A 22,527-nucleotide genomic window follows, 5' to 3' on the forward strand; every position below is an offset into this window, starting at 1 on the left:
TAGAGTCTAGATCATTATCTTGGGAATATAATTAAAAATAGATAGCTAACATACAAGCTAGACTAGCATGAAAGTATTGTGTAATGAGAACAAATCTACATTTCTAGTTATCTTTGATGTCACTTAACATGAATTTTTCAAGGACGTATTTAGGTTTGATCATGGGACATACTCATTGGTAAAAAGCGAGAAATCACAGAACATACTTAGCCATTTTAGATAAGAAAATACTTAGCTAAGATGCAAAGCCAAAATAATTTATAAAAATATGCAAGTATGGTAAACATTTCTCTATTAGTTATTTCTTTAATTTATATTAGAAATCAATGCTTAAAAATCCTGTCTCCAACTCTTTTCTCTGATTATCCCTTATTTATATACTTCCATTTTCTACAAAATTCCGTGTCCCCTAATATTTCCCAACATACCTTTTTTTTTAAGAGTTCATTTATTTATTTTGAGAGAGAGAGAGATTAAGGGAAGGGGCAAGGAGAGGGAGAGAGAGAATCTCAAGCAGACTCCACACTGAGCACAGAGCCCAATCTCACGGCCCTGAGATCATGACCTGATCTGAAATCAAGAGTTAGATGCTTAACTGATGGAGCCACCCAGGTGCCCCCCAACATACCTTTTTGAGTAATCTATTATCAATCCTCTCTAAAATCTCTGGTCACAAAATATGGCATTTTCATGTCATGTGCATTTCTCATTCCCTACTTTTCAGCCAATCTGAGAGGTAGCTTTACCTGTTTCCCAACAGATGTATTTAGTTAGCAAATAGGAATTCTGTTTATCTCTAATGGAAACTGTCCATTTATATTCAGTATTCAAGTGTTATACTAGCCATAAATAGGTAAATACATTTGAATCCAATCTAATATTTTTACACTAATTATTTTCTACCTATGCATCATAATGACAATTTTGATATATTCATCACTAATCCTATTAAAATTTGAACAAGGCAAATTCTCTATTATGTTTCTAGAGAACTATACCCTTCAGCAAATTCTTTAGGATTTTAAAAGTATGATTCTTTATAAAAAGTGAGTGTTGCACTCTTATAAACAAGGTTAAACTATCGTTCAAGCACACCATCGTAAGGAAAAACATGCTGTAGGTAGAAATAAATCCTTAGCTTAATCACTGAGATGAAAATAATAAATTCTAAGTCAGGTATCTCAGAGAATTTTCCAGAATATTTTTGTGGGAAAAAGAATGGTCTTACATCAAAAATAATGTTAGTGCCAATTAATAGCTTCATTTGAAGCTATAAATTCATTAGATAAAGAAAAAGAGGTATTTCATATATGATATTCAAAATGTCTCCTATTTAAAGAAAACAAGATATCTTAGATTTCAAATTTAATTTCATGAACTCTAGAAAATATGTGTAATTATCATAAATGCAAATTTTTCCATTAGTTTTACAGATTTATTTTAGAAAACAGCTCATAAGTAATTTTAATGTTTTTCCAAAGAAAAATTTGAAAATTATTAATGAATGACTATTTTAGATTCACGAAATTGCCAATTAAGATAGCTGATCATTAATATTTAATACCAAAAATTTCACTTTCTGTAGTATTGTTTCAACTGATTTCAAGTGAATTTCCAAGACTGCTCTTCAATGGATTAATTTTTGTCATACTTTATGTATTTATTGAATTAATGAATCCATGGATAGGTATGTAATAAAATGAAGGTGAATTTTAAAAATATAATTAGAATTATATGAAGCTAGAGGCTACAGAAACTAAACACCTTTAAAATATTAACCATATCCAAAATAACAATGAGTACTGCCCATTCCCAATTTTGCTAATTTAATGAAATGTTTTACATTCAAAATTTATCAAACTCAATTTTATTAACACTCACTTTTATCTGAGGGCGAAATTCTATTCTGGTTCTAATTTGCATAAAATAAGCATAAAAAGCAATGAAATTCAAAAAAGATTTAAGGCACCTAGAATTTAGAGTATACACATTATACACTGCATTTCCCTAACTTCCTCCCAAGCACAAACACTGGCCAATTAGTCCCTGTGTTTTATTTGAGAGACCAAGTAAGAACAAAAGGTCAGAAGAGGTCCTGATTGGTGACAGTGTTAAATTCTTCTTGGAGTTTCAGAATTTAGACTTAGGTCACCGGTTAGAATGCAGTAGGATTGCTTAAAATACCTGATTTTGCAATAAATTAAAAATGAGGGTGTTTTTCCCCTATTGTTTATGTGTTTGTTTACATATGTGAGTGTGACTGTGAGCACACACTGCTTGTGTACTACCAAGAGGCTCTCACAATTGTGCTGGAATTCAAGGCTAGATGATTTGCAATTACAAATTTTTTACCCCAACACAGAAAGCATCAGTGTTTTCATGAGCATTCTGAAAAATAATGTCTAATATATCATCTCCAATACCTTGAAGGAATGCAAAGAGTCATGGATATAAATTTTAGATTGAAAATTTCTGTATCTGTTTATAATTTTTTTATAAAATAAAAGTTTTATAAAACAAAATTTATCAACAAATACTTATAAAATAAATTAAGGCAACATGACTTGGCTGACACTTCCAGGTGGATATTCAACTGAATTATGTAACTTCTTTGAGAATCTAGTTCTATATAAATAATCAGAAACCTCAAAGCCTTGTGCAGGTAAGGTATATATTTGACTCTAAATAAGACTGTCAGTTGCCTTTGGTGGAAAGTTGCTATGATGCATTTTTTTTCTAGAAAAAAATGAATATTTACATATTGGCTATAGGAAAAAAATGAGAAATAATATGAATCACAAATTAACTTCTTTCAATAGACTATACAATTTACAAAATTAGAACCATATCATTATAGCTCATCTTATATCAAAGTAGATCTTTCCAAGTACAGACTTGCATCACAAAGACTTGAATTAAAGGGGTAGAGAAGAAATTTTGGGACAATATTCAATATGGAGAATGACAACAAATATAGGTCTAACTTTTTAATAACCTTTTTTTTTTTTCAGGTGACATACAAATATCTAAACTATTGCCAGGTCACTGGAAAATATTCAGAGTACATTTTCTTTATCTAAAAAATATTCAGCCAATTATACTCTACATAGTCTCAAGGAAATCATATAAATTGTTGTATTGAGTTTATTTAAACAATATTAATGCTCCTGCAATAACTCAACTCATAATTTGGTGAAGAAATCAAGGAATATGTGATTAAGGAACACCTTCCGTACTGGGTATTATCAAAAGAGAAGGCTGGAGCTCTCTTAAGCACAGGAATTTGATTTTGCTTGATTTTTTTAATGTCTCCATATAGATGTATATATACATACACACACACACATATACACATATATATAAGGTTAATAGACCTTATTTTTATAGCAATTTTAGGTTCACAGTAAAAATAAATGCAAGGTACAGATTTCTATATACCCCCTGCCCCACACATGCATAGCCTTCTCCTCATTATCAACATCCCAAACAGTGTGGTAAATTACAATAGATGAACATGTTTTAAGACATCATTATCACCCAAAGTCCATGGCTGTTTGATTTTCTGATTGGTAGAACTCTGTAAGGCATTAGCAGTTTTTCTCTGCCTTCAATCTCAGTATTTTTCCATTTGGGGGAGACATTCAAAAGATTAAGCTGAATGAGTATGGAACTACCCAAGTACTAGGAGAATTGACAGTAGGAAATTTCATAGACCTTGAGATAAATGATCCCCAGGAAGAAATTTTCTTATCTACAATTTTAATGAAATAGGTTACAGTTATTTTTAGAAGAGAGGAAATCCAAATAAAAGTGTTTAATGAATAACTTGTTACCTTTCACTAATTTTACTTAAAATAAAATCACAATTGGAAAGCTATTTTGATGTAATAGCACATTGCATTTGCTACTTTAAACATAATCCTTAGGAAGAACTGAATGTATATTGTTTGGCTTCATGAGGACAACTCTTCATGCAAAATACAGATTAAATTCCAGATAGGAATCTTGATTGGGTAGAATACACCAGAAAATTAAGTGAAGGAGGCTGTCCATAGAGTAGTTGTGGTAGACCTACATAAGTTTTGCTATTTTATATTGTTTATACATTTATTTCGTGTGTAAGCAAAAGTAAAGAATATTCACAACAAAATTACCAAGCCAGGTTATTTTAACGGAACCGTCAATTGAGAACAAAATGCTCCATTTTAAAATATTCATATATATCACAGTAGGTGAAAGAATCAGACCTGGCTAGTCACAGGGAGAGTCAAGTAATTTCTTCATTAAGAAAAACATAACCAGGGTAGTCAAGTTTGGCTCCTTCCCACCCAATGGAAAGGTAGAGGTCATAAGTCTCTAGTTACTCAATTTATCCTGTTTCTTAGGACCAAATTCACTTTAATATAAAAAAAACCACCGAGGAGGAAAATTAAAATATTTCTTGATCTAATATTCAAGGGCTCATAACTAAAGATTAGATTCCCATATAGGTTTTTCTAGATCAGTAAGACTTTTCTGACATACTTTGTATTATTTCTAGTGGACAAACAACAGAACAAGAAAGTGTTGATCTAGAATCAGGTGTGTCTTTTGTAAAATATAAATGGATCTATCTTGTCAGGTTTCAAAGTCTAATTTAATTCTAAAAAAAAATGTTCGTTGGCTTTGAAAACTGAATACTTATTTCTGTATTTTCTAAAGTAAAACAGAACAATTGGTATAGTACAATTTTTAAGTACTCATTATGTATTATCACATAAGGTTTTAAAAACATTTAAGTTTTCACTGATAACCCATATTTTTGTCTTTAATTCCAGAAAAGAAAACAATCGAAGTCATCTTATATCAAGCATAGTGAATTCACTATGATTAACATAGATTTCCACTGACTATAAAATACGTGTTCAGTGAATAAAGATTACAAAAAAGAGTACAAGGAAAAAAAAAAACTTGTAACAGTACTACTGATAATTACTATTTAATATTTTGCTTTTTACTTAATATCTTTTCTTATGTAATTTTTTAGAGCTGTACTGTAATACTGCATAAATTATTTGTCTTTTTCACTTGATGCTGTGCCATAAACATTTATTCAAAATCATATTTGAAAAATAACTTTAATAATTAATATTACATAAATTTATTATTATAGATTTAACTCCTCCTCTTGTTTAGATCTTCATGTTGCTTCATATAAAAAGAAAATACACTTCTTTGACCATAATTTTTCTCTACATTTCTGATTCTTTTTAGGGTATATACCCCATGTTAAATTACTCTGAAGACCTGGAATTCTAAAGAATGACACAAATTTCAAGTAATTCTTTAGAAAGTAAAGAAAAATCCACTTTTACTGTCAAATATGGCTATGCAATCATTTTATATATATATATTTTTTTTTTCAGAGAGGGTGAGGGCTGGGGGAAGGGGTAGAGGGGAAGGTAGAGAGAGAGAGAATCTTAATCAGGTTCCACACCCAGCATGGAGCCCAGTGAGGCTCAGTCTCACAACCCTGAGATCATGACCTGAGCCAAAATCAAGAGTCAGACGCTTAACCAACTGAGCCACTCAGGTGCTCCAATGTTGTCATTACTTTTAATAAAACTTTAAATAACTATCTTCAAATGGTAGGATATCAGGTGATCATACAAGTAAGAATGTTTTCTGTTTTTATCTAAATATACACATTCACATGCACATTATATTTAAGATATAAGATATGTTTAAGATATATTTATTTAAGATATATTTAAGATCTGTTTTGAAGTATCACTGTACTTAAAACTAGTATTACAGAAAAACAAGAAAATGTATGCTAATTTGATAAGTTTGAAAATGGTATTTAAAACACTGACAACATCAAAAGCTTGCAAAGATGTGGAACAACAAGATTGTTCATTCATTGCTATTGGGAATGCAAAATGGTACAGCCACTTCGGAAAATGATTTAATTTCTCACAAAATTAAACATACTCTCACCACTTGTTCTAATAATCACTCTCCTTGGTATTTACCCAAAGGTATTAAAAACCCATATCCACTCAAAAATCTGCACACACGTTTACAGCAGCTTTATTCATGATTGCCAAAACCTGAAAGCAATCAAGAGCCCTTCGGTAGGTGAATACATAAGTGAATTGTGGTACACCCAGACAATTGCTTAGCACTAAAAAGAAACAGGCTATCAAGCCATGAAAAGACATGGAAAAAGTTCGAATGCATATTACTAAATAAAGAAGCCAATCTAAAAAGGTGACAGAGTGTATAATTCCAACTATATGACATTCTAGAAAGAGAAAAACTATGCAAACAGTACAAGTATCGGGGGTGGCCAGGTGTTAAGGGGAAAGGAGGAATATATTACTGGAGCATAGAGAATTTTTATGGCAGTAAAACTGATCTGTATGATGCTATAATGATAGATACATATCATTATACGTTTGTCCAAACCCACAAAATGTAGAATACCAAGAGTCAACCCTAATGTAAACTATGGACTTTGAATGATAATGATGTGTCAATGTTGGCTCATCAATAATAACAAATGAGCCGCTCTGGTGGGGGATTTTCTTGGTGAGGGAGGCTGTGCATGGGGCGGGGGGAGGGGAAAAGGGTATATGGGAACTCTGTATTTGCTGTGAACCTAAAACTGCTCTAAAAAATAAAGCCTGTTTAAAATCCTAAATTAAAAAAGAGAGAGAGAGATTTAACTGTTGTTTTAATTGCATTTCTTAGGATATTTTATTATTTATTTATTTTTTTTGCCACATACACTAATCACATTTATTCATTCTTTATATTAAAATTCTGGAAATTTTAAAATCAGGGTAATGCATGAACAGTTGCTCATTAATAACAACAAAGCATTAGTTTTTTAGCATTGGATAAAAATTTTATGATTTGCCTATCTTTTATATCTTAGGGTACTATTGAAGTGGAATCTATTCATCCTATGAATGTTGACTGCCTTGTGACTTTCTTTAGCTAATGGAATGCACAGATATGAACATTGATAACCAACCAGTTTTGCACCTTAGATGTCTAGAAGTCTTACATATATCCACACTCTTCCTTGGAACTTCTAACCTGTTTAAAAATGGCTAATGTACTAGAGGATGAAAGAAAGACATGTGATCCAATTGCCCAGCCAATAGTGAAATGACTGTCAAATACAGAAATGAGGCATCCTAACCCAGCAGCTACAAGATGACCAGACAGCTTGCTACATATCTATAAAGAAGCCCAGCCAACATCAAATGATGGAACTGTCTGTTCAATCCTCAGATTTCTGAGTTAAACAAATGTTTATTATTTTAAGCTACTGTTTATTATTTTAAGCTACTGTTTAAGCTACTGTTACATGCTATTCTTGTGGCAATAGGTCACTGATAACATTGTACCCCTTTTTTTTTTTTTTGAGATTTTATTTATTTATTTGACAGAGACAGAGATAGCGAGAGCAGGAACACAAGCAGCGGGAGTGGGAGAGGGAGAAGCAGGCTTCCCGCGGAGCAGGGAGAGGGAGAAGCAGGCTTCCCCTTGAGGAGGGAGCCCGATGTGGGACTCGATCCCAGGACTCTGGGATCATGACCTGAGCTGAAGACAGACGCTTAACGACTGAGCCACCCAGGCGCCCAACATTGTACCTCTTTAAAATGCCAAAAATGTATAAAAATTGAGCATGCCTATAATTTCTTAGAAGAAAACAGTTCTCATGTAAGGGACCACTTGTTATTTGTATAGGTAACAGAAAAAAAATATAGAAAGTACCACTTTTCTATAGTTTTGTTATAATTAATATACTATGAATATAATGAATCAAAAGAAAAAATATAGCAACAGAAGGTAAGTTAACAGACATTAAACTAATAACCTTACCCCATTCCAAAATTAAGTAGGAAATATTCAATTTCATGGTCCTATAAAATGTATGAGGACTTACGAACTTATTAAATTATTGTCAAATAGAATACTGCCTACATAGAAAAATGTTCTTTTGGTTAGAATGGCTTGTAAATAATATCAAGAGCCAAATGATTCCTGAGTGGGTGGAACACATTTGACCTGCTGTGTTAAATAAACAAATACTCAAATATCAATGCAGTCACTTTTTAATTACCTGAAATTGGACAGCATTTTCTCTTTAAAAATAGAAATAAAATAATATGTATCTCGTAGGAACATTATATTATGTAATGTCATATACAACACCTTACTGCTGCATGAATATTTTTCCCTTTTCCTTCTTTACTAATACCAATTTCTATTTTCTTTGAGTACTTAGGTATTCACATATTTTAAATAAATTAATAAGAGCTCTTCTAGAAATCTGAATATTTTATTTTTTTCTATTTTCAAGGTACTAACTAGAGCTTCTAGAGAACTATAAAGTTAATATTGCTTTTAAGTCATCAATCAGAGATGAAGCGTATTAGGAAAAAAATAAACTAGGTGAATTGAAAAATAGAATTCAATTTACAAAATTGTAATTTATCATGAGCTAGTGCAAAATGCATATTATAGTGGAGATATACACTATATAGTGAATATATAGTGGAGATATTTTAAACAGTTTAAGCAGTTTGTATTGCTTTTTATATTTTGGAGACTATTCATATTTTGGAGACTAATGGACACCAAAAATAAATACTTCTTTTGGTAATGCACACACACGTACATGTGTATGTGGGTAAAATCTGTATTTAACTTTTATACTTCTCTCCCTAAAACTGGCATCATGAGATAAACTTGGTCAGTTTATATGAAACTTTTAACAAATACACAGTGCTCCTGCAGTTTAATTTAACTCAAGCCCTAGGTCACAAAGGAATAAAGGGGATATCAGTGGTAACAAAGTGGTATTTCAAATCTCTAAAACCAAGAAATATACAAAAATTGTGGATGCAAAAATATGTGAATTGCAAGAAAACAGGCATTTTACTTTCTAATGACATTCAGTTACAGAATTTATAAGACACATTGAAGTACAGTTGAACAGATCTGGAGATATTTTATGGACCATCACTCACACTTCGGGAAGAACGCAATTGGCTACCAAGCTGATAGTCATCACCTGATATAAATAGCTTCTAATTATTAGCAAGGGCACTTTAATGGTGAATTTCCACAAGTATTTAAAACTAATATTAAACTATTTATTTAGCAAACTAAGTGTATTATATTAGTACTATTAATCTATTATGTAGTATTAATATATATTTGGTTTGGGGATAAGTTTACAAACTAGCAAATAGAAGATCTATGGTGATATTATTTAAATTAATAAACCCATATGAATTCTTACCCAATAAGATTACTTTTATGAAAATAATATTTTCTTTGTTTGGAAACAACAAATATGACATTTCAAGTATGCTTTTGAAAAGCAAATGTTTACTTTTTTTTTTACAAAGTAGTAAAACATAACCCCTTAAGATAATTACTTACTTCATTTTTACTTAAAATCATCCCCAAATTTCCCACTAAAATAGTCAAATCACATAAGACAAAATATATGCTATTTTATGTGAGAAGAAGTACACATATGAAACATATTACCTTAAGTGCAATTTGATCCAACATATTTTGTGTTCTGGCTATTCAATCACCCAAATGGGTGAGTGATTTTATCTTTCTGGACTTCCATTTTCACTATGTACAATTAGGGCACTGAACTAAAGTCCTTTCCAGCTCTGTATAATATATAATTTATTAAACATATAAACTAACAAGCCTATACTTCCTAACTTTTTATTCAATAACTAATTTTCTTTTTTTTTAAGAATTTATTTATTTATTTGACCGAGAGATAGCACAAGTAGGCAGAGCGGCAGGCAGAGGGAGAGGGAGAAGCAGGCTCCCCGCTGAGCAGGGAGCCCAATGTGGGGCTCGATCCCAGGACTCTGGGATCATGACCTGAGCCAAAGACAGACGCTTAACGTACTGAGCCACCCAGGCACCCCCCAATAACTAATTTTCTTAATTCTTCGTTTTCCCCTATTAAATATCTAGTATTCTAACGTACTTCATTTTGCATGTGATAGCTATGATTTATGATTTATCTTACGTCACTGTTTTTGTAGTTTATTTCAGTAAAAAGAACTACTACTTGGTAATTGTTTGAACTTGGATAAAATGACCAAATTTTTCTTTATAAAGTCAGGGAAAGAAAATGTACTGCTGGGCTAAGACTAAGCATGAAAGATTCCATCTGAGAGGAACAATTTGTCAGAAAATTATGAGGAGGTACAAACAGAGGGTTATAATGGAAACAGTCTTGCAACATTAACTATATCATTCACTCTCATCAATTCTGTAATAAATCCACACACCACACTGAAGGGCGGTGCGGGCCGGATGGTTCTGCAGCAGGCAGGCTCCCACTGATGGCACTTCCCCTCAGGGTGACCACAGTGCCACAGAAAGTAGTGCCCCATTTTGGTACCACGATTCATGCACGGAGGAATTAACTGGGAAAATGGCAATGGCATCCCAGAAAGGTGGACAAGAGCTATGATCCTAAATCACCTTCAGAGTGGTCTCTTCATGGCCAATTACTTAACTCCTCAGCAAAATACAGTTTAACCAGAGCAAAGACTGGAACACCGGCATAAAAATGCCTTTATGAAAACCATTGTCTCTTTTATAAAGATACCATTAATAAGCACCATTGCTCTATCCAGAAATTAAACCAATTGCTCACTCTGCCAAAATCAAAAGTGCAGTCATGTTCAGAACTTACAGAGGAGTTTTCACTGTTCTAATTATGGACTATGAAAGATTAGGTATGTTTCCCCATTAAACTAATAATAGCTGAGAGAACTGAGGTATCTTTTGTCCAACAAATTCAAAATGTAATTAAAAATCAGTGATGTCATAGTTATATATTTAATAGTGTTGTATGAATGCACTGAGGTAGACAGGGAAGTAAATCATTTAATGAAGAATACTGAACCAATTTAATTTAATTTTGATAACATTAATGCAATGAAAAGTAGTGAAAAGAACGTGGAGTTTAAAATTGTATAGCCCATGCTTCTAACCTTGCTCATCAATGTGACCTTGGGAAGTTTATTTAATTTCCCTAAGCCTCTGTATCTTTCACTGCCAAAGGGGATAATATTTACTTTGCAGTGTTGTGAAATTCATTAAGGACTGGTCTATATAGCACATAATCTTGTTGATACAAACTACATATTAAATAAATATGGGCTCCCTGGCATCTTAAACTTCATCCTCATATGTAAAGGTTATACCCTAAGATTATAATTCGGGATGTTATAAAAATAATTCAGAACACAATATCTCAATCAGATAATAATTTAAAACTCTGAACATCAAAGAAACTCAGGATATTTAGGATTAAGAACAGACATCCCTCTCTATCATCCAGTTAATGTTAATTGTAATTTTTCCAAATTGTTCAAAAAGGAGATCAGTTCTCTCTGCTAAATGAGCTCTCTCTTTCAGACAGGCGAGTAGGGTCACTTTCAGGTAATGCAGGTTTAAAACAAAAAAAAAAGGAACAGTTTGAGGTCATCAAAATAGTTATGATGATTGAGCTGAACAGTTCCTCTTAGAAGTTTTAAATATACTTTTCTATATTTCAGCATTAAATTATAATTTCAAAAGAAATCTTTATTATCCTTTGATCATCCTAAGGAAATAAGACATTTTCTCTGATAAAATGTGTCAAATAACTTTAATTTTTTAACATTTAATGATGCAGGGAAATAGTGTTTGTCATATACAGCCGACTCCAATTGAGTGCTTACGTTTTAACTGCTTTTTTTTTTTTAGATTTTATTTATTTATTTGAGAGAGACAATGAGATAGAGAGAGCATGAGAGGGGGGAGGGTCAGAGGGAGAAGCAGACTCCCTGCTGAGCAGGGAGCCCGATGCGGGACTCGATCCCGGGACTCCAGGATCATGACCTGAGCTGAAGGCAGTTGCTTAACCAACTGAGCCACCCAGGTGCCCACGTTTTAGCTGCTTTTATAGGAGTTCACTCAGTTAATACTTTTAACATCTCCATGGGTCAGCACCACTGACCATTTTACAGATGAAATACTGGAGTTAGAAGGCTAAGGAACTCACACAAGGTCATCCTGCCAAGCAGCAGTGATGGAGTCAGAATGTGAACCAGTGTCGCTCAAAAGCTCTGCTCTTAGCCTTTATGCATATCATTAGCATGAATAAGATTATAAACACTGTCATTTATTTACTATTTATTTATTTGTACACATGGATTCAAGATCCTTTTATCTTTCTAGGACAATTTTACTTTTTAATTTTTTATAAAAATTTTTAAAGATTTAATTAATTAATTAATTAATTAATTAATTAATTAATTAAAGAGAGAGAGTGTGAACAGTAGGGGGAGGGGGGAGAAGAGTGAGAGGGATGATCAAACTTAGCGCTAAGTGCAGAGCCTGACGTGGGGCTCCATCTCATGACACTGAGATCATGACCTGAGCCGGTCAAGAGGCGGATACTTAACCGATTGAGCCACCCAGGCACCCCTGACAGTTTTAGACTTAATTTTAACAGAATCAAGTTAATTCACATGATGTCTGGAATAACTGTGAAGTTGGAGCAACAGAAAATGAGTAAGGGTAATGATAGCAAACCCTGGGAGAGCTGTTAGGATAGGCCAGGCATTTCTGAAGAACTGTCATTATTTTAATTGTTTTGATGTCTACAATAATCTAATGAAAAAAAAATAATGTTGTATCCATTTAACAGAGTAAGAAACTAAGTCACAGTTTAAATAACTTGCCAAAGGTGACATAGCTAATAAGTGCCAAAAGCAGAATCTGGACCCAAAGTTCATTCTTTTAACCACTGTTTGATGGATGATGAGTGGTCTCTTAGCAGTACCAGCAGTCTAGGGAGATTTTGCCATTAACACCAATTTTTTATGGAAAAATACCTCACTAGCAGATAGTAGAGACTCAAGTTTTGTTTTTTTTCCCCCAGTATTATAACACTTATGAATAAGAAACAATTCATTTTATGGTCTTACATTGTTGCATATAAAAATTGTATGTGAGAGACTATGGACTCTGAGAAGCAAACTGAGGGTTCTAGAGGGGAGGGAGGTGGGGGGATGGGTTAGCCCAGTGATGGGTATTAAAGAGGGCACATATTGAATGGAGCACTGGGTGTTATATGCAAACAATGAATCATGGAACCCTACATCAAAAACTAATGATGTACTGTATGGTGATTAACATAATAAAATTTAAAAAAAATTGCATGTGGGTTTTGAGAAGAATGAATGTTTACTAGAAGGAGCATAAGGTTCAGCTTTTTAAATTAATTTTTTAAGCATCTGATTTTGAACCCATGTTTTATAACAATTCTGTGAGAAATGCAAATGACAAAACTCACATCCCTACTTCTGCCCTTGTGGTCCACTTGAAAAAAAAAAAATTCCCTTCTTCTACTTCCTGCTGTTATTGATCCCTTTCTTCTTTCTTTCAGTAACTGGAGCTTAGATTAAAATTAGTGGACGTTTATTTTGTTTGTTTTGCTTATGACCTTTTTTTTTTTAATCAAAGCAAATACAGAAAATCAAAAATACCCCCTAGACATGACACCAAATTGAATCAACAAATGTCTCTAGAAAATCTTAATATTCCATTGACTTCGACTGTTAAATGAAGAGGCATTTGGGGAAGTTATGTGTGACTATGGTGAGCAGGCTGAGGCTCCTCAGCAGCAGGTGCCCTCCCAAAAGAGGCTGGAAGTCAGGAAACACACAGTGATTGTGTCTCAGGTCTGATTAGGGATTGTAAACAAGTGATGGAGCAAAGTTTCCGGGATTTGGTAGTCATTTCCACGTAATTGGCAGCTTATGTCACCTCTTAATTACCGATAGATCTTGTCTCAAAAGATGAAGCAGGATAGTACAGAACAAGAGTATTTTTACATGAAATCTAAGTGTTCTTTTTTCCACAAAAAAGAAAAGACCAGGATTTTACTGTTGTCATTACTGAGGGAGTCAGTCAGACCTAGTAACTGGAGCTTCAAAGGACTCTACTTTCATTGAAAAACCATCTTACTTAGAGCTTTGGGATTCTGGGAGAAAGTATGCTCTGCCTGTCTTCCTGTCAGGGGAAGCGGGTCACTAGAGGCTGAAAGATGTGAAAGGACTTGAGAAATGCCACTCTCTTAATGGAGGAGGGTGAGATGTCAGCTAAAGAAAAGCCTGCAACATAAAAACAGAAACCAACTGGAATCTGAAGCAGTTTTACAGAGAGAACAAGTGGAAACATTAAGACATTAAATACTCAAAGTGAATCTAGACTTTTTAAAATTACAAAAAGTCGGGGCGCCTGGGTGGCTCAGTTGGTTAAGCGACTGCCTTCAGCTCAGGTCATGATCCTGGAGTCCCTGGATCGAGTCCCGCATCGGGCTCCCTGCTCGGCAGGGAGTCTGCTTCTCCCTCTGACCCTCCTCCCTCTCATGCTCTCTGTCTCTCATTCTCTCTGTCTCAAATAAATAAATAAAATCTTTAAAAAAAAAAAAAAAAAAAATTACAAAAAGTCAACCAAAAATAATGCATCACTACCTAGTATGTTCCTGGCCATGCTACCAAGATAAATAAAACAATAAAACCAGCCCTGCTCCTTGAGGAATTCCCCAACATTAATGGGACTGAAGTAGGTAAGCTGAAGGGACTCCATTTTGGAAAGGTTCCATCTCCGATGTTTTTCTGCTAAGCCCCATTTACTCATGTTCCGTATTTTGCCTCTGAATAAACCAACGAAGCTATGTTCCCACATGAAGGGGGAAGCAAAAAAAGTTAATTATTCTCTGAGTTTTGTCCTAGGCCCCAAACACCTGAGAACACCTAAGAAGAGCCATATCCCAAACCTGTTCCAGGACATTAGCTTCAAACAAACCTCGTCTGACGCTGGCATCAATACCCCTACCTTTGGTAATTTATGGAATAACACCTATTCACCTGACACTTGGGTTTGATTGGAACCTACAGTGCATCTCTAGAGGAAGTGGTACCCTAGACCCATTCTTAATATCAACTCCCAGCCCCAAGCAATGACAGAGACTCATTCTTCTCTCCTTCTTCAGTCTCCCAGATTATTTTCTACCTGTCACTCATGCTATTTAATAAACCATTTTCACGTTCTTCAGCTCACATTTGATTTCTCTTCTATGTGAAGCCAAGGGCCCTCTTGGCTGGCCCTGTGGGACCCTCCCCTGGTTTCTTGGACCCAGCCTGCCTGTATCAGGACGGGGGAAAATTGGTGGAAGAGAAGAATCTATACCTAGATGAACCATAATTATATATCTAATCCAACATAGTATGTACTATCACAGAGATAAGGTATATGAATGAAAATAGATAGAGGAATAAATCTGTCAGAAAGGGACACATAAACAAACCAATAAATAAAAAGGATCTTCATCAGATAGCTGGGTATCAGATTTGTGGCTTAAAAAGTAGCAATTTAGTTTAGCTGGCAATTCTCTAGTAAGAGGTAAGGTGAACAAAAGAAACCCTTACATGTTGCTAGAGGCAACATATAATGATTCAATCACTTTGGGGAAAAATTATTTTAAAAGTCAAGATTCATAGACATACACTCTAGACTCTAAAACCTGAAGAAATTCTTGTACATGAGCAGCTACAATTATCAATATATACAAGAATGTTCACAGGATCACTGTGAGAGCAAATTAAATGACAACCAAAAACACTGAAAACAATTCAAAAGGAGGATTTATAAATTAAATAAATAAGGTGTGTTCATTCAGTGAAATTTACAGCAGTAAATACATTGCAGTTACATACATTAACAGAGATAAATCTCGCAAACATATTGTTGAGCTAAAACACTATACTGTTTGAGGTTTATACACACATATATACACATGAAACTAAATAAAAGCAGGAAAAATATTTAGGATTATAATTCTTTCTAGATAGGAATTTATTTTTCCAGCTGCGTGACGATGAAACAGGTGCTCATTTTATTGTTTATTATTGTTTTTGCTATTATTATTATTGATTCAAATATATATGTATATCCTTTTGTAGGATAAAATATTTCATAATAAACTAAAGTGTCAATAATGGCAATTCTCTGTACTACTGAAATGGGTAATCAAGATTGGGCCTTCTTCCCTAAAATGTGTTAGGGCTCAAATGCAGGGGCTGCTGGGAATTATTAAGCTTGGTGTGCGGAACACAAAACTACTTTTTCAATGTAGAAGTTAATAAATACCACTGCACAGTCCATGGAAACCTATAATGTGCTTATGAAACCTTAAATACCTTAAAACCAGAGAGAGAGGATAATGGGTCGTCTTTTTATCAATTCTTCCCAGCTCAAGGCAGGCCTTTGGAAAGGCACAAATCATAGGGAAAAGAAGAGTTTAACTAGCTTTCAATGAAGATATATTAAAGATGGATATTTATTTCACAAATACATATTAAGAGCTAATTATCTGTCAGGCACTGTCCTCTGCCTTGGGGATACAGCAATGGAAAAAGAGTCAAAAACTCTGAGCCCTGTGGAGCTTATATTCTATCTGTGGGGAAGAAAACCAGGCAATAAACAAAGTCATATAAAGAGAAACAATCTGTGATGAACATGCTGAGAAGAAAAAAGTAATGAGACATCAACAAAACATGTTTTTTCATATTTAAGCTCCCCATATATCCTGTATATGTCCATAGATTTGAAAAACAAATAAAATGCATTTGCTATGGGGACACAGCTTTGATAAATATAAGAACTGGATAGATATATAGAAATGGAAAAGTTTATTCCGACCTAATGGTCCCTTTAAGGAGGAAATGAAGAAAATTGTGGAGTAACAAGTTTGGTGATGGGCACACTGACAAATAACAGCATACTGCAAATGTACTTTAGCCATCTTAGGTAAATCAATAATAGCTATGGATAATATGCCACTGGGTTAATGATGAAGATAAAGAAAAAGAATAATCATACGAGTGAGATGGGAATATGTGATACATCATTTACCAAAGTATTAGAGCACGAGATTGAAGACTTAGCAAATATATTATTTCATATTCCCCCAAAATTATCTTTTAAAATTTGTAGCATTAAAAACATTAGAAAACAGGGACGCTTGGGTGGCTCAGATGGTTAAACATCTGCCTTCCGCTCAGGTCATGATCCCAGGGTCCTGGGATCGAGCCCCACATCGGGCTCCTGGCTCAGCGGGGAGCCTACTTCTCTCTCTCCCCCTGCTCATGCTCTCTCTCTCTTTCTGTATCTCTGTGTCTCAAATGAATAAATAAAATCTTACAAAAAAAAACCATTAGAAAACAGAAAACTGAATACAGTGATACATGTACTCTCTCTTAACTTTAGAAAGGTACACTAAAAGAAAAAAAATATGAAAAAGATATATCAATGACTCTCTGGCCAAAAGCAATAAGCAGAAATATAAAAAAGAAATATATAAAAAGGTTGATAGTCTAGGAAACATATAATGATAATAATATAATACAGATAATATTTGAAATGAAGGTGAATGGCAGCTAAAGAAGTAAAGTGGCTGCATAAGAATAATAGAAATATGGAACATTTATCTATATAAAATATATATCCTTGATGTGAAAATGTGTATAAGTGTATGTCTGTGTATATTGTATGCATATTTATATATGTATATATACACATGTATATTTGTGTATGTATGTATATATATGTGTGCATGTGTGTATTAGAACAAACTGTAGTCTTTTTTTTTTTTTTAAGGATTTTATTTATTTGACAGAGAGAGAGCGAGAGCAGGAACACAAGCAGAGGGAGTGGGAGAGGGAGAAGCAGGCTTCCTGCCGACCAGGGAGCCCGATGTGGGACTCGATCCCAGGACCCTGGGATCATGACCTGAGCTGAAGGCAGACATTTAACGAATGAGCCACCCAGGCGCCCAGAACAAACTGTAGTCTTGATAAAATAATAAATTCATGTCAGTTTGAAAGAATGCAATTAGCATCCCATGATTGGAGTTATATACAGAGAGACTGCAACAAAATAGCAAGATGTTAAACAGCAATACAACTATCCAGTGATTTAATGGGATGGTTTGCTTATCCAAAAGAGGGTTTCAGCAGATGCTGAGTGAATAAATGGAAAGACTATCATATAGTGACCTCTAACAGTATGTGGATGGCTGAACTAAAAATTTCCAGTTCCTTTTTATTCCTAAAAGACTATCATATTCAATCCACTTCTCGTGAGATCTCCTTTCAGCCATCTTTTATCCCACTGATCATATAAGTCTCTAAGACTTTTGTTTTCCAATTTGTTCAACTGATTATTTCAATTTTTACCCATATCTAGATATTCATGACTTCTCAGTCTCAACATTCATGACTTTCTTTTCCCTCTTTGCTTAATAAATGGCATTTATTTTTCCATCCTTCTTTTGTTGGCTAGGTAACATAGCTAATCAAATGAAGTTGCAGTATGCTACCAATACTTACTTGGTACTCTTGCGATTAAAATGAATACTTTATTATTATATTAATTTTCAATTTTCAAATATAGAACTAACTTACTTAGGACGAACACTTGACCCAAGAAAAGAATATCACCTTAGCAGAATGCCTAGATTCAACAGATCTGCTAGACTAGTCCATTTATATTGAACCACATAGCTATTATGCCAACCAACAACAACCAACAACAACAACAAAAACACCACCGACAACAAAAACACCACCACCAACAACAAAAACACGTAATTGGGTTATACTGATCTTGAGAGAATGGAGTTTTGCAACCTCTTTCTTCAATTCATTCCTACACTTATTAACTCCCATAGACAGGAAATTGTGGTGTATATCGGTCCTAAGCCTTTCACCCTATAGTATAAACTAATTTCCTTTTTCTTGATTCTCTGCACCTGAGTATCCAATAGCTGTGTGATTTTATTTTCCACAAAATAAAAAGCAGAATAAGGTCATATCAACCACACAGATCATGTATAATACTAGTCATAATGATGGACTTCAAGAAGCATCATAAAACAGGTTGGCAGCTACCCTTGCTGTGCTAAAAACAAAATTTTTTTATAACAGTAATGTTCCCAGTTTGCTGAAATAAAAGATGTTAACAGCCTCATATTTCCATGGACTGGATGGAAACAGTTATAATGAAAGAGAAATACATTTTGTATAAATCAATAATACTCCCCAAACAATTTATACATCATTTACTACTTCTTATGATAGTATGGCGAATGGTTTCTGGTATTCACTGTAGGGATAGATGCAATCATAATGCACCAGTGAAAACATAAAATTGATTTCATTACTGCTCTAATGTAAGAGGATTACAAATTATTTCACACTTTTCAAATTCATACAACTTAATCTGGTGTGTAGTATTCAGAACTGCTAAACTCAGCAACTATTTAATTCAGAATTTCTCTGAACAATTATGAATTACTGCATTGAAATGGAGAGTATACAACCTTACAAAGATTATCTTGACACAATAATTACTTCATCTTTCCATTTATTTCACTTACATACAAATAGCTTACATGGCTAAAGATTAACCTTCTTTTTTTTTGATTATTAAAAAGTAACAATGTGATTAAAAAAAGAAAGATATGCTCAAAATTAAAGAAATAAACACCAAAACTCCTATGGAAATAAACTCCTTTTCATTATCCCCAGGAATATGTTGACATTTACATTTTGGCCAGCTGAGGTTCAAATTGGATAGCTCCATAGGTGACAGAAACCCTGAGGCCTGCATGGATCCTGAGGACAAAGGTTTCAATTATTTCCCTTGAATTGGCTTATGCAGCCTTAACCTCAGCATGAGGCAAGGTATTGGGAGCCCAATGCATGCAGGCATGTAATTATGCATTTATCTTCTTAATTAATTTAAATATGCTTGAGAAACTTACAGGGCTTGAATCTGAAAATTTCCATGGCCTGGTCACTGGATAGAATCAAGGCTCCTGAAGTGAGAGAGTCGATCACAACTTTCATGAGCTTTAGAAAGAAGCTCTTTGGTAGAGGTAATCAAATGCTTGAAATTTCAAATCTTGGAGAAAATTATACTCTTTATCTCTTTCACAGTGATTTTTGTTTGTTTTGTTTTGTTAAGAAAAATGAGGTTGAAAAAGTTGCTGTCAGCAACTGCTAATCTGGCTGATATTCAAAAACATATAAAAGAATCTTCAGCCCCTAATATGTGGTAAATGAATCTTTAATGAAGCCCAGACATTAGTAAGGGAAGGTAGGAACAGAGCTCAGAACTAAAAGACTAGGAGTAACATTAATGTAATCTGTGCCAAAATATTCTCAATGAAGGTGGGGAGGGGAACTGAGCCAACTCTTAGGACAAAAGAATGGTTCAGATGTATTACTAGGGTGTCTCTTAAAGCAATAATTTGCCTAGTAGCACCCAACTCCACCTCTAGCCACCCACACACAGGCTCACAAACCTTGATCAGTGACCCTGAACACATATCCATCGCTAAGGATAGTTATTTTCTCTAATCCTGGAACATACTGAGTTCTGCTCAACTTTTCTTTGCCTTTCATTTCTTTTTTGATGAATACCCTTCAAAATGTGCACTGTATCAGAGAAATGGAGCCCTTGCTCAGCTCATTTTTCTCCATGAGCATATGCTCTTCTATCATGATTTGCACAGTTATAGTTTTTCCTCTCAGGAAGATAGGCCACCTGCTCTCCCAGGGTTCTTCTGCACACAACCAAAGTGCACTACACAATGGACAGATGCTGGGCTCTTTTTCCTTTTGAGATTCTGTTCCAAGTTAGAATTACATGCTAGTGAATTCAGAAAGAAACTACCCTTGCTAAATCAATACACAGCAGAGTTAAAAAAAAAAAAAAAAAAAGCAGCCCAATATACAAAGATCAGTGAAGTTAAACAGCCAGCTTTACAATTGCCCCTGAGGATGCAGAGTTCTAAAGAATAATAGCAGTATGGTCAGCAAGTGTAATATACCTGCTCGAATGTGAAGATATCTGAGGTGTTTAAGCAAAGGCAGAAAGCTTTAAAGGCAGAGGAGAGAAATTTAAGAATTTAGCCAGAAAATATGAAGTGAGCTAAACTAAACTTTGCTGATGCAGCTAATTTTTCCCAGATGAGTCAGGCTCATAGCTTTATTGTACACATTCAATAAATTAAAGCAAAATTCATCAATGAGCTATATAATTATTTTGCTATTAAAATATTACTTTTCACAAAAGAGTGATTTAATTTCCGATGTATCTTATATTTACCATGTCAGTGCTCCATATGGTGACAATTATAGACATTGGTCCATGTGGCCCATGAGAAATTCCAGGGTTTAGATTTGATCATGCAGTTTGTTACACAGAAAGCATATAGAGGGAGGTAGATACTCTACGTAAAGTATTTTAAAGGTACTCGTGATATCTACTATTAATTTTAACATAAAATATCATCTCTAAAAATATAGACTTGTTTTCTAGACTACCAGGTTTAGCAAGCAATAGTTCACACGTATAGGTTAAATTTTTCTAACTTGCTAATGAATCGGTATCCCGTGCTATCTCATGATCTCAATTTCCCACACTTAAAGGACAGGTGGTAATATCATATGTCTGTCATGGATACATATTAAATGCAGTCTTAAAATAATATATGACAGTCTTTGGAATTTCAAGACACAACCTTGTAAAGCTTAAGATAAATAAGTTTCAATTAAAAAATGAAAATAACAGTGCTCTATCATCTTTGAACCAAAAGCAGTAGATATAAAGTCATGGTGGTACTTACCACAGTGAAATTCATCACTTTCAATATCCATATTGTCATGGCTAAGTTAACTATCATGGTCACCAACAGCAGAAGGACAAAGAAGTATAAGCACCTCTTCCGCCATCCATAAATCCCCACCGGGTAAAGCTGTGCATTCTCAGCCCTTGGCAGGTTGTTCTGTGGTGTTGCTAGTATATATTGTTCTCGTGTCATCTGGAAAAAAAAAAAAAAGGAAGAGAAGAAAAGAAAGAAAAGAAGCATTCAAAACTAAAACTGATGATTTTTTTAAAATCAAAAGACACAATATACCTATGAATAATGTGTAATGAGTGTTCAAAGAATTATTGCTGTATAATTAAAATTAAAATTGATTAAAATCTCACAAAGCCCCTCATATCACATCATCAGTGCTGCTTTTTAGAGCTGTTTAACTATAATATTTCTAGGATGTATATTATTTTCAGTCAGATTTGCCCAATTATAACAGTAGCTTTTTTTTTTTTTTTTTAAGATTTTATTTATTTATTTGACAGAGAAAGACACAGCGAGAGAGGGAACACAAACGGGGAGTGGGAGAGGGAGAAGCGGACTCCCTGCCGAGCAGGGAGCCCGATGCGGGACTTGATCCAGGGACTCCAGGATCATGACCTGAGCCCAAGGCAGTCGCTTAACCAACTGAGCCACCCAGGCGCCCAGTAGCTTTTTTTTACGGAGACGCGGAAGACGCTCATCTCTTCTCCCAGGTG

The 22,527-nt window shown here is 34.2% G+C and overlaps 1 protein-coding gene across 2 annotated transcripts in view; it reads right to left on the reverse strand.

The window, feature by feature from the left end:
* SGCZ (sarcoglycan zeta) overlaps positions 1–21,994 on the reverse strand; it is a 427,909-nt gene extending 405,915 nt beyond the window's left edge. For both annotated transcript variants that reach the window (XM_045879287.2, XM_045879286.2), the window contains exon 1: positions 21,800–21,994. In XM_045879287.2, the coding sequence (XP_045735243.1) occupies positions 21,800–21,994 (195 nt within the window). The remainder of the gene's footprint in view (positions 1–21,799) is intronic.
* Positions 21,995–22,527: the final 533 nt, after the last annotated feature.

This window comes from Mirounga angustirostris, unplaced genomic scaffold (assembly GCF_029215605.1).
Source record: "Mirounga angustirostris isolate CCGP_5_RB_7025 unplaced genomic scaffold, mMirAng1.0.hap1 SCAF_2, whole genome shotgun sequence".
Taxonomy (NCBI): domain Eukaryota; kingdom Metazoa; phylum Chordata; class Mammalia; order Carnivora; family Phocidae; genus Mirounga; species Mirounga angustirostris.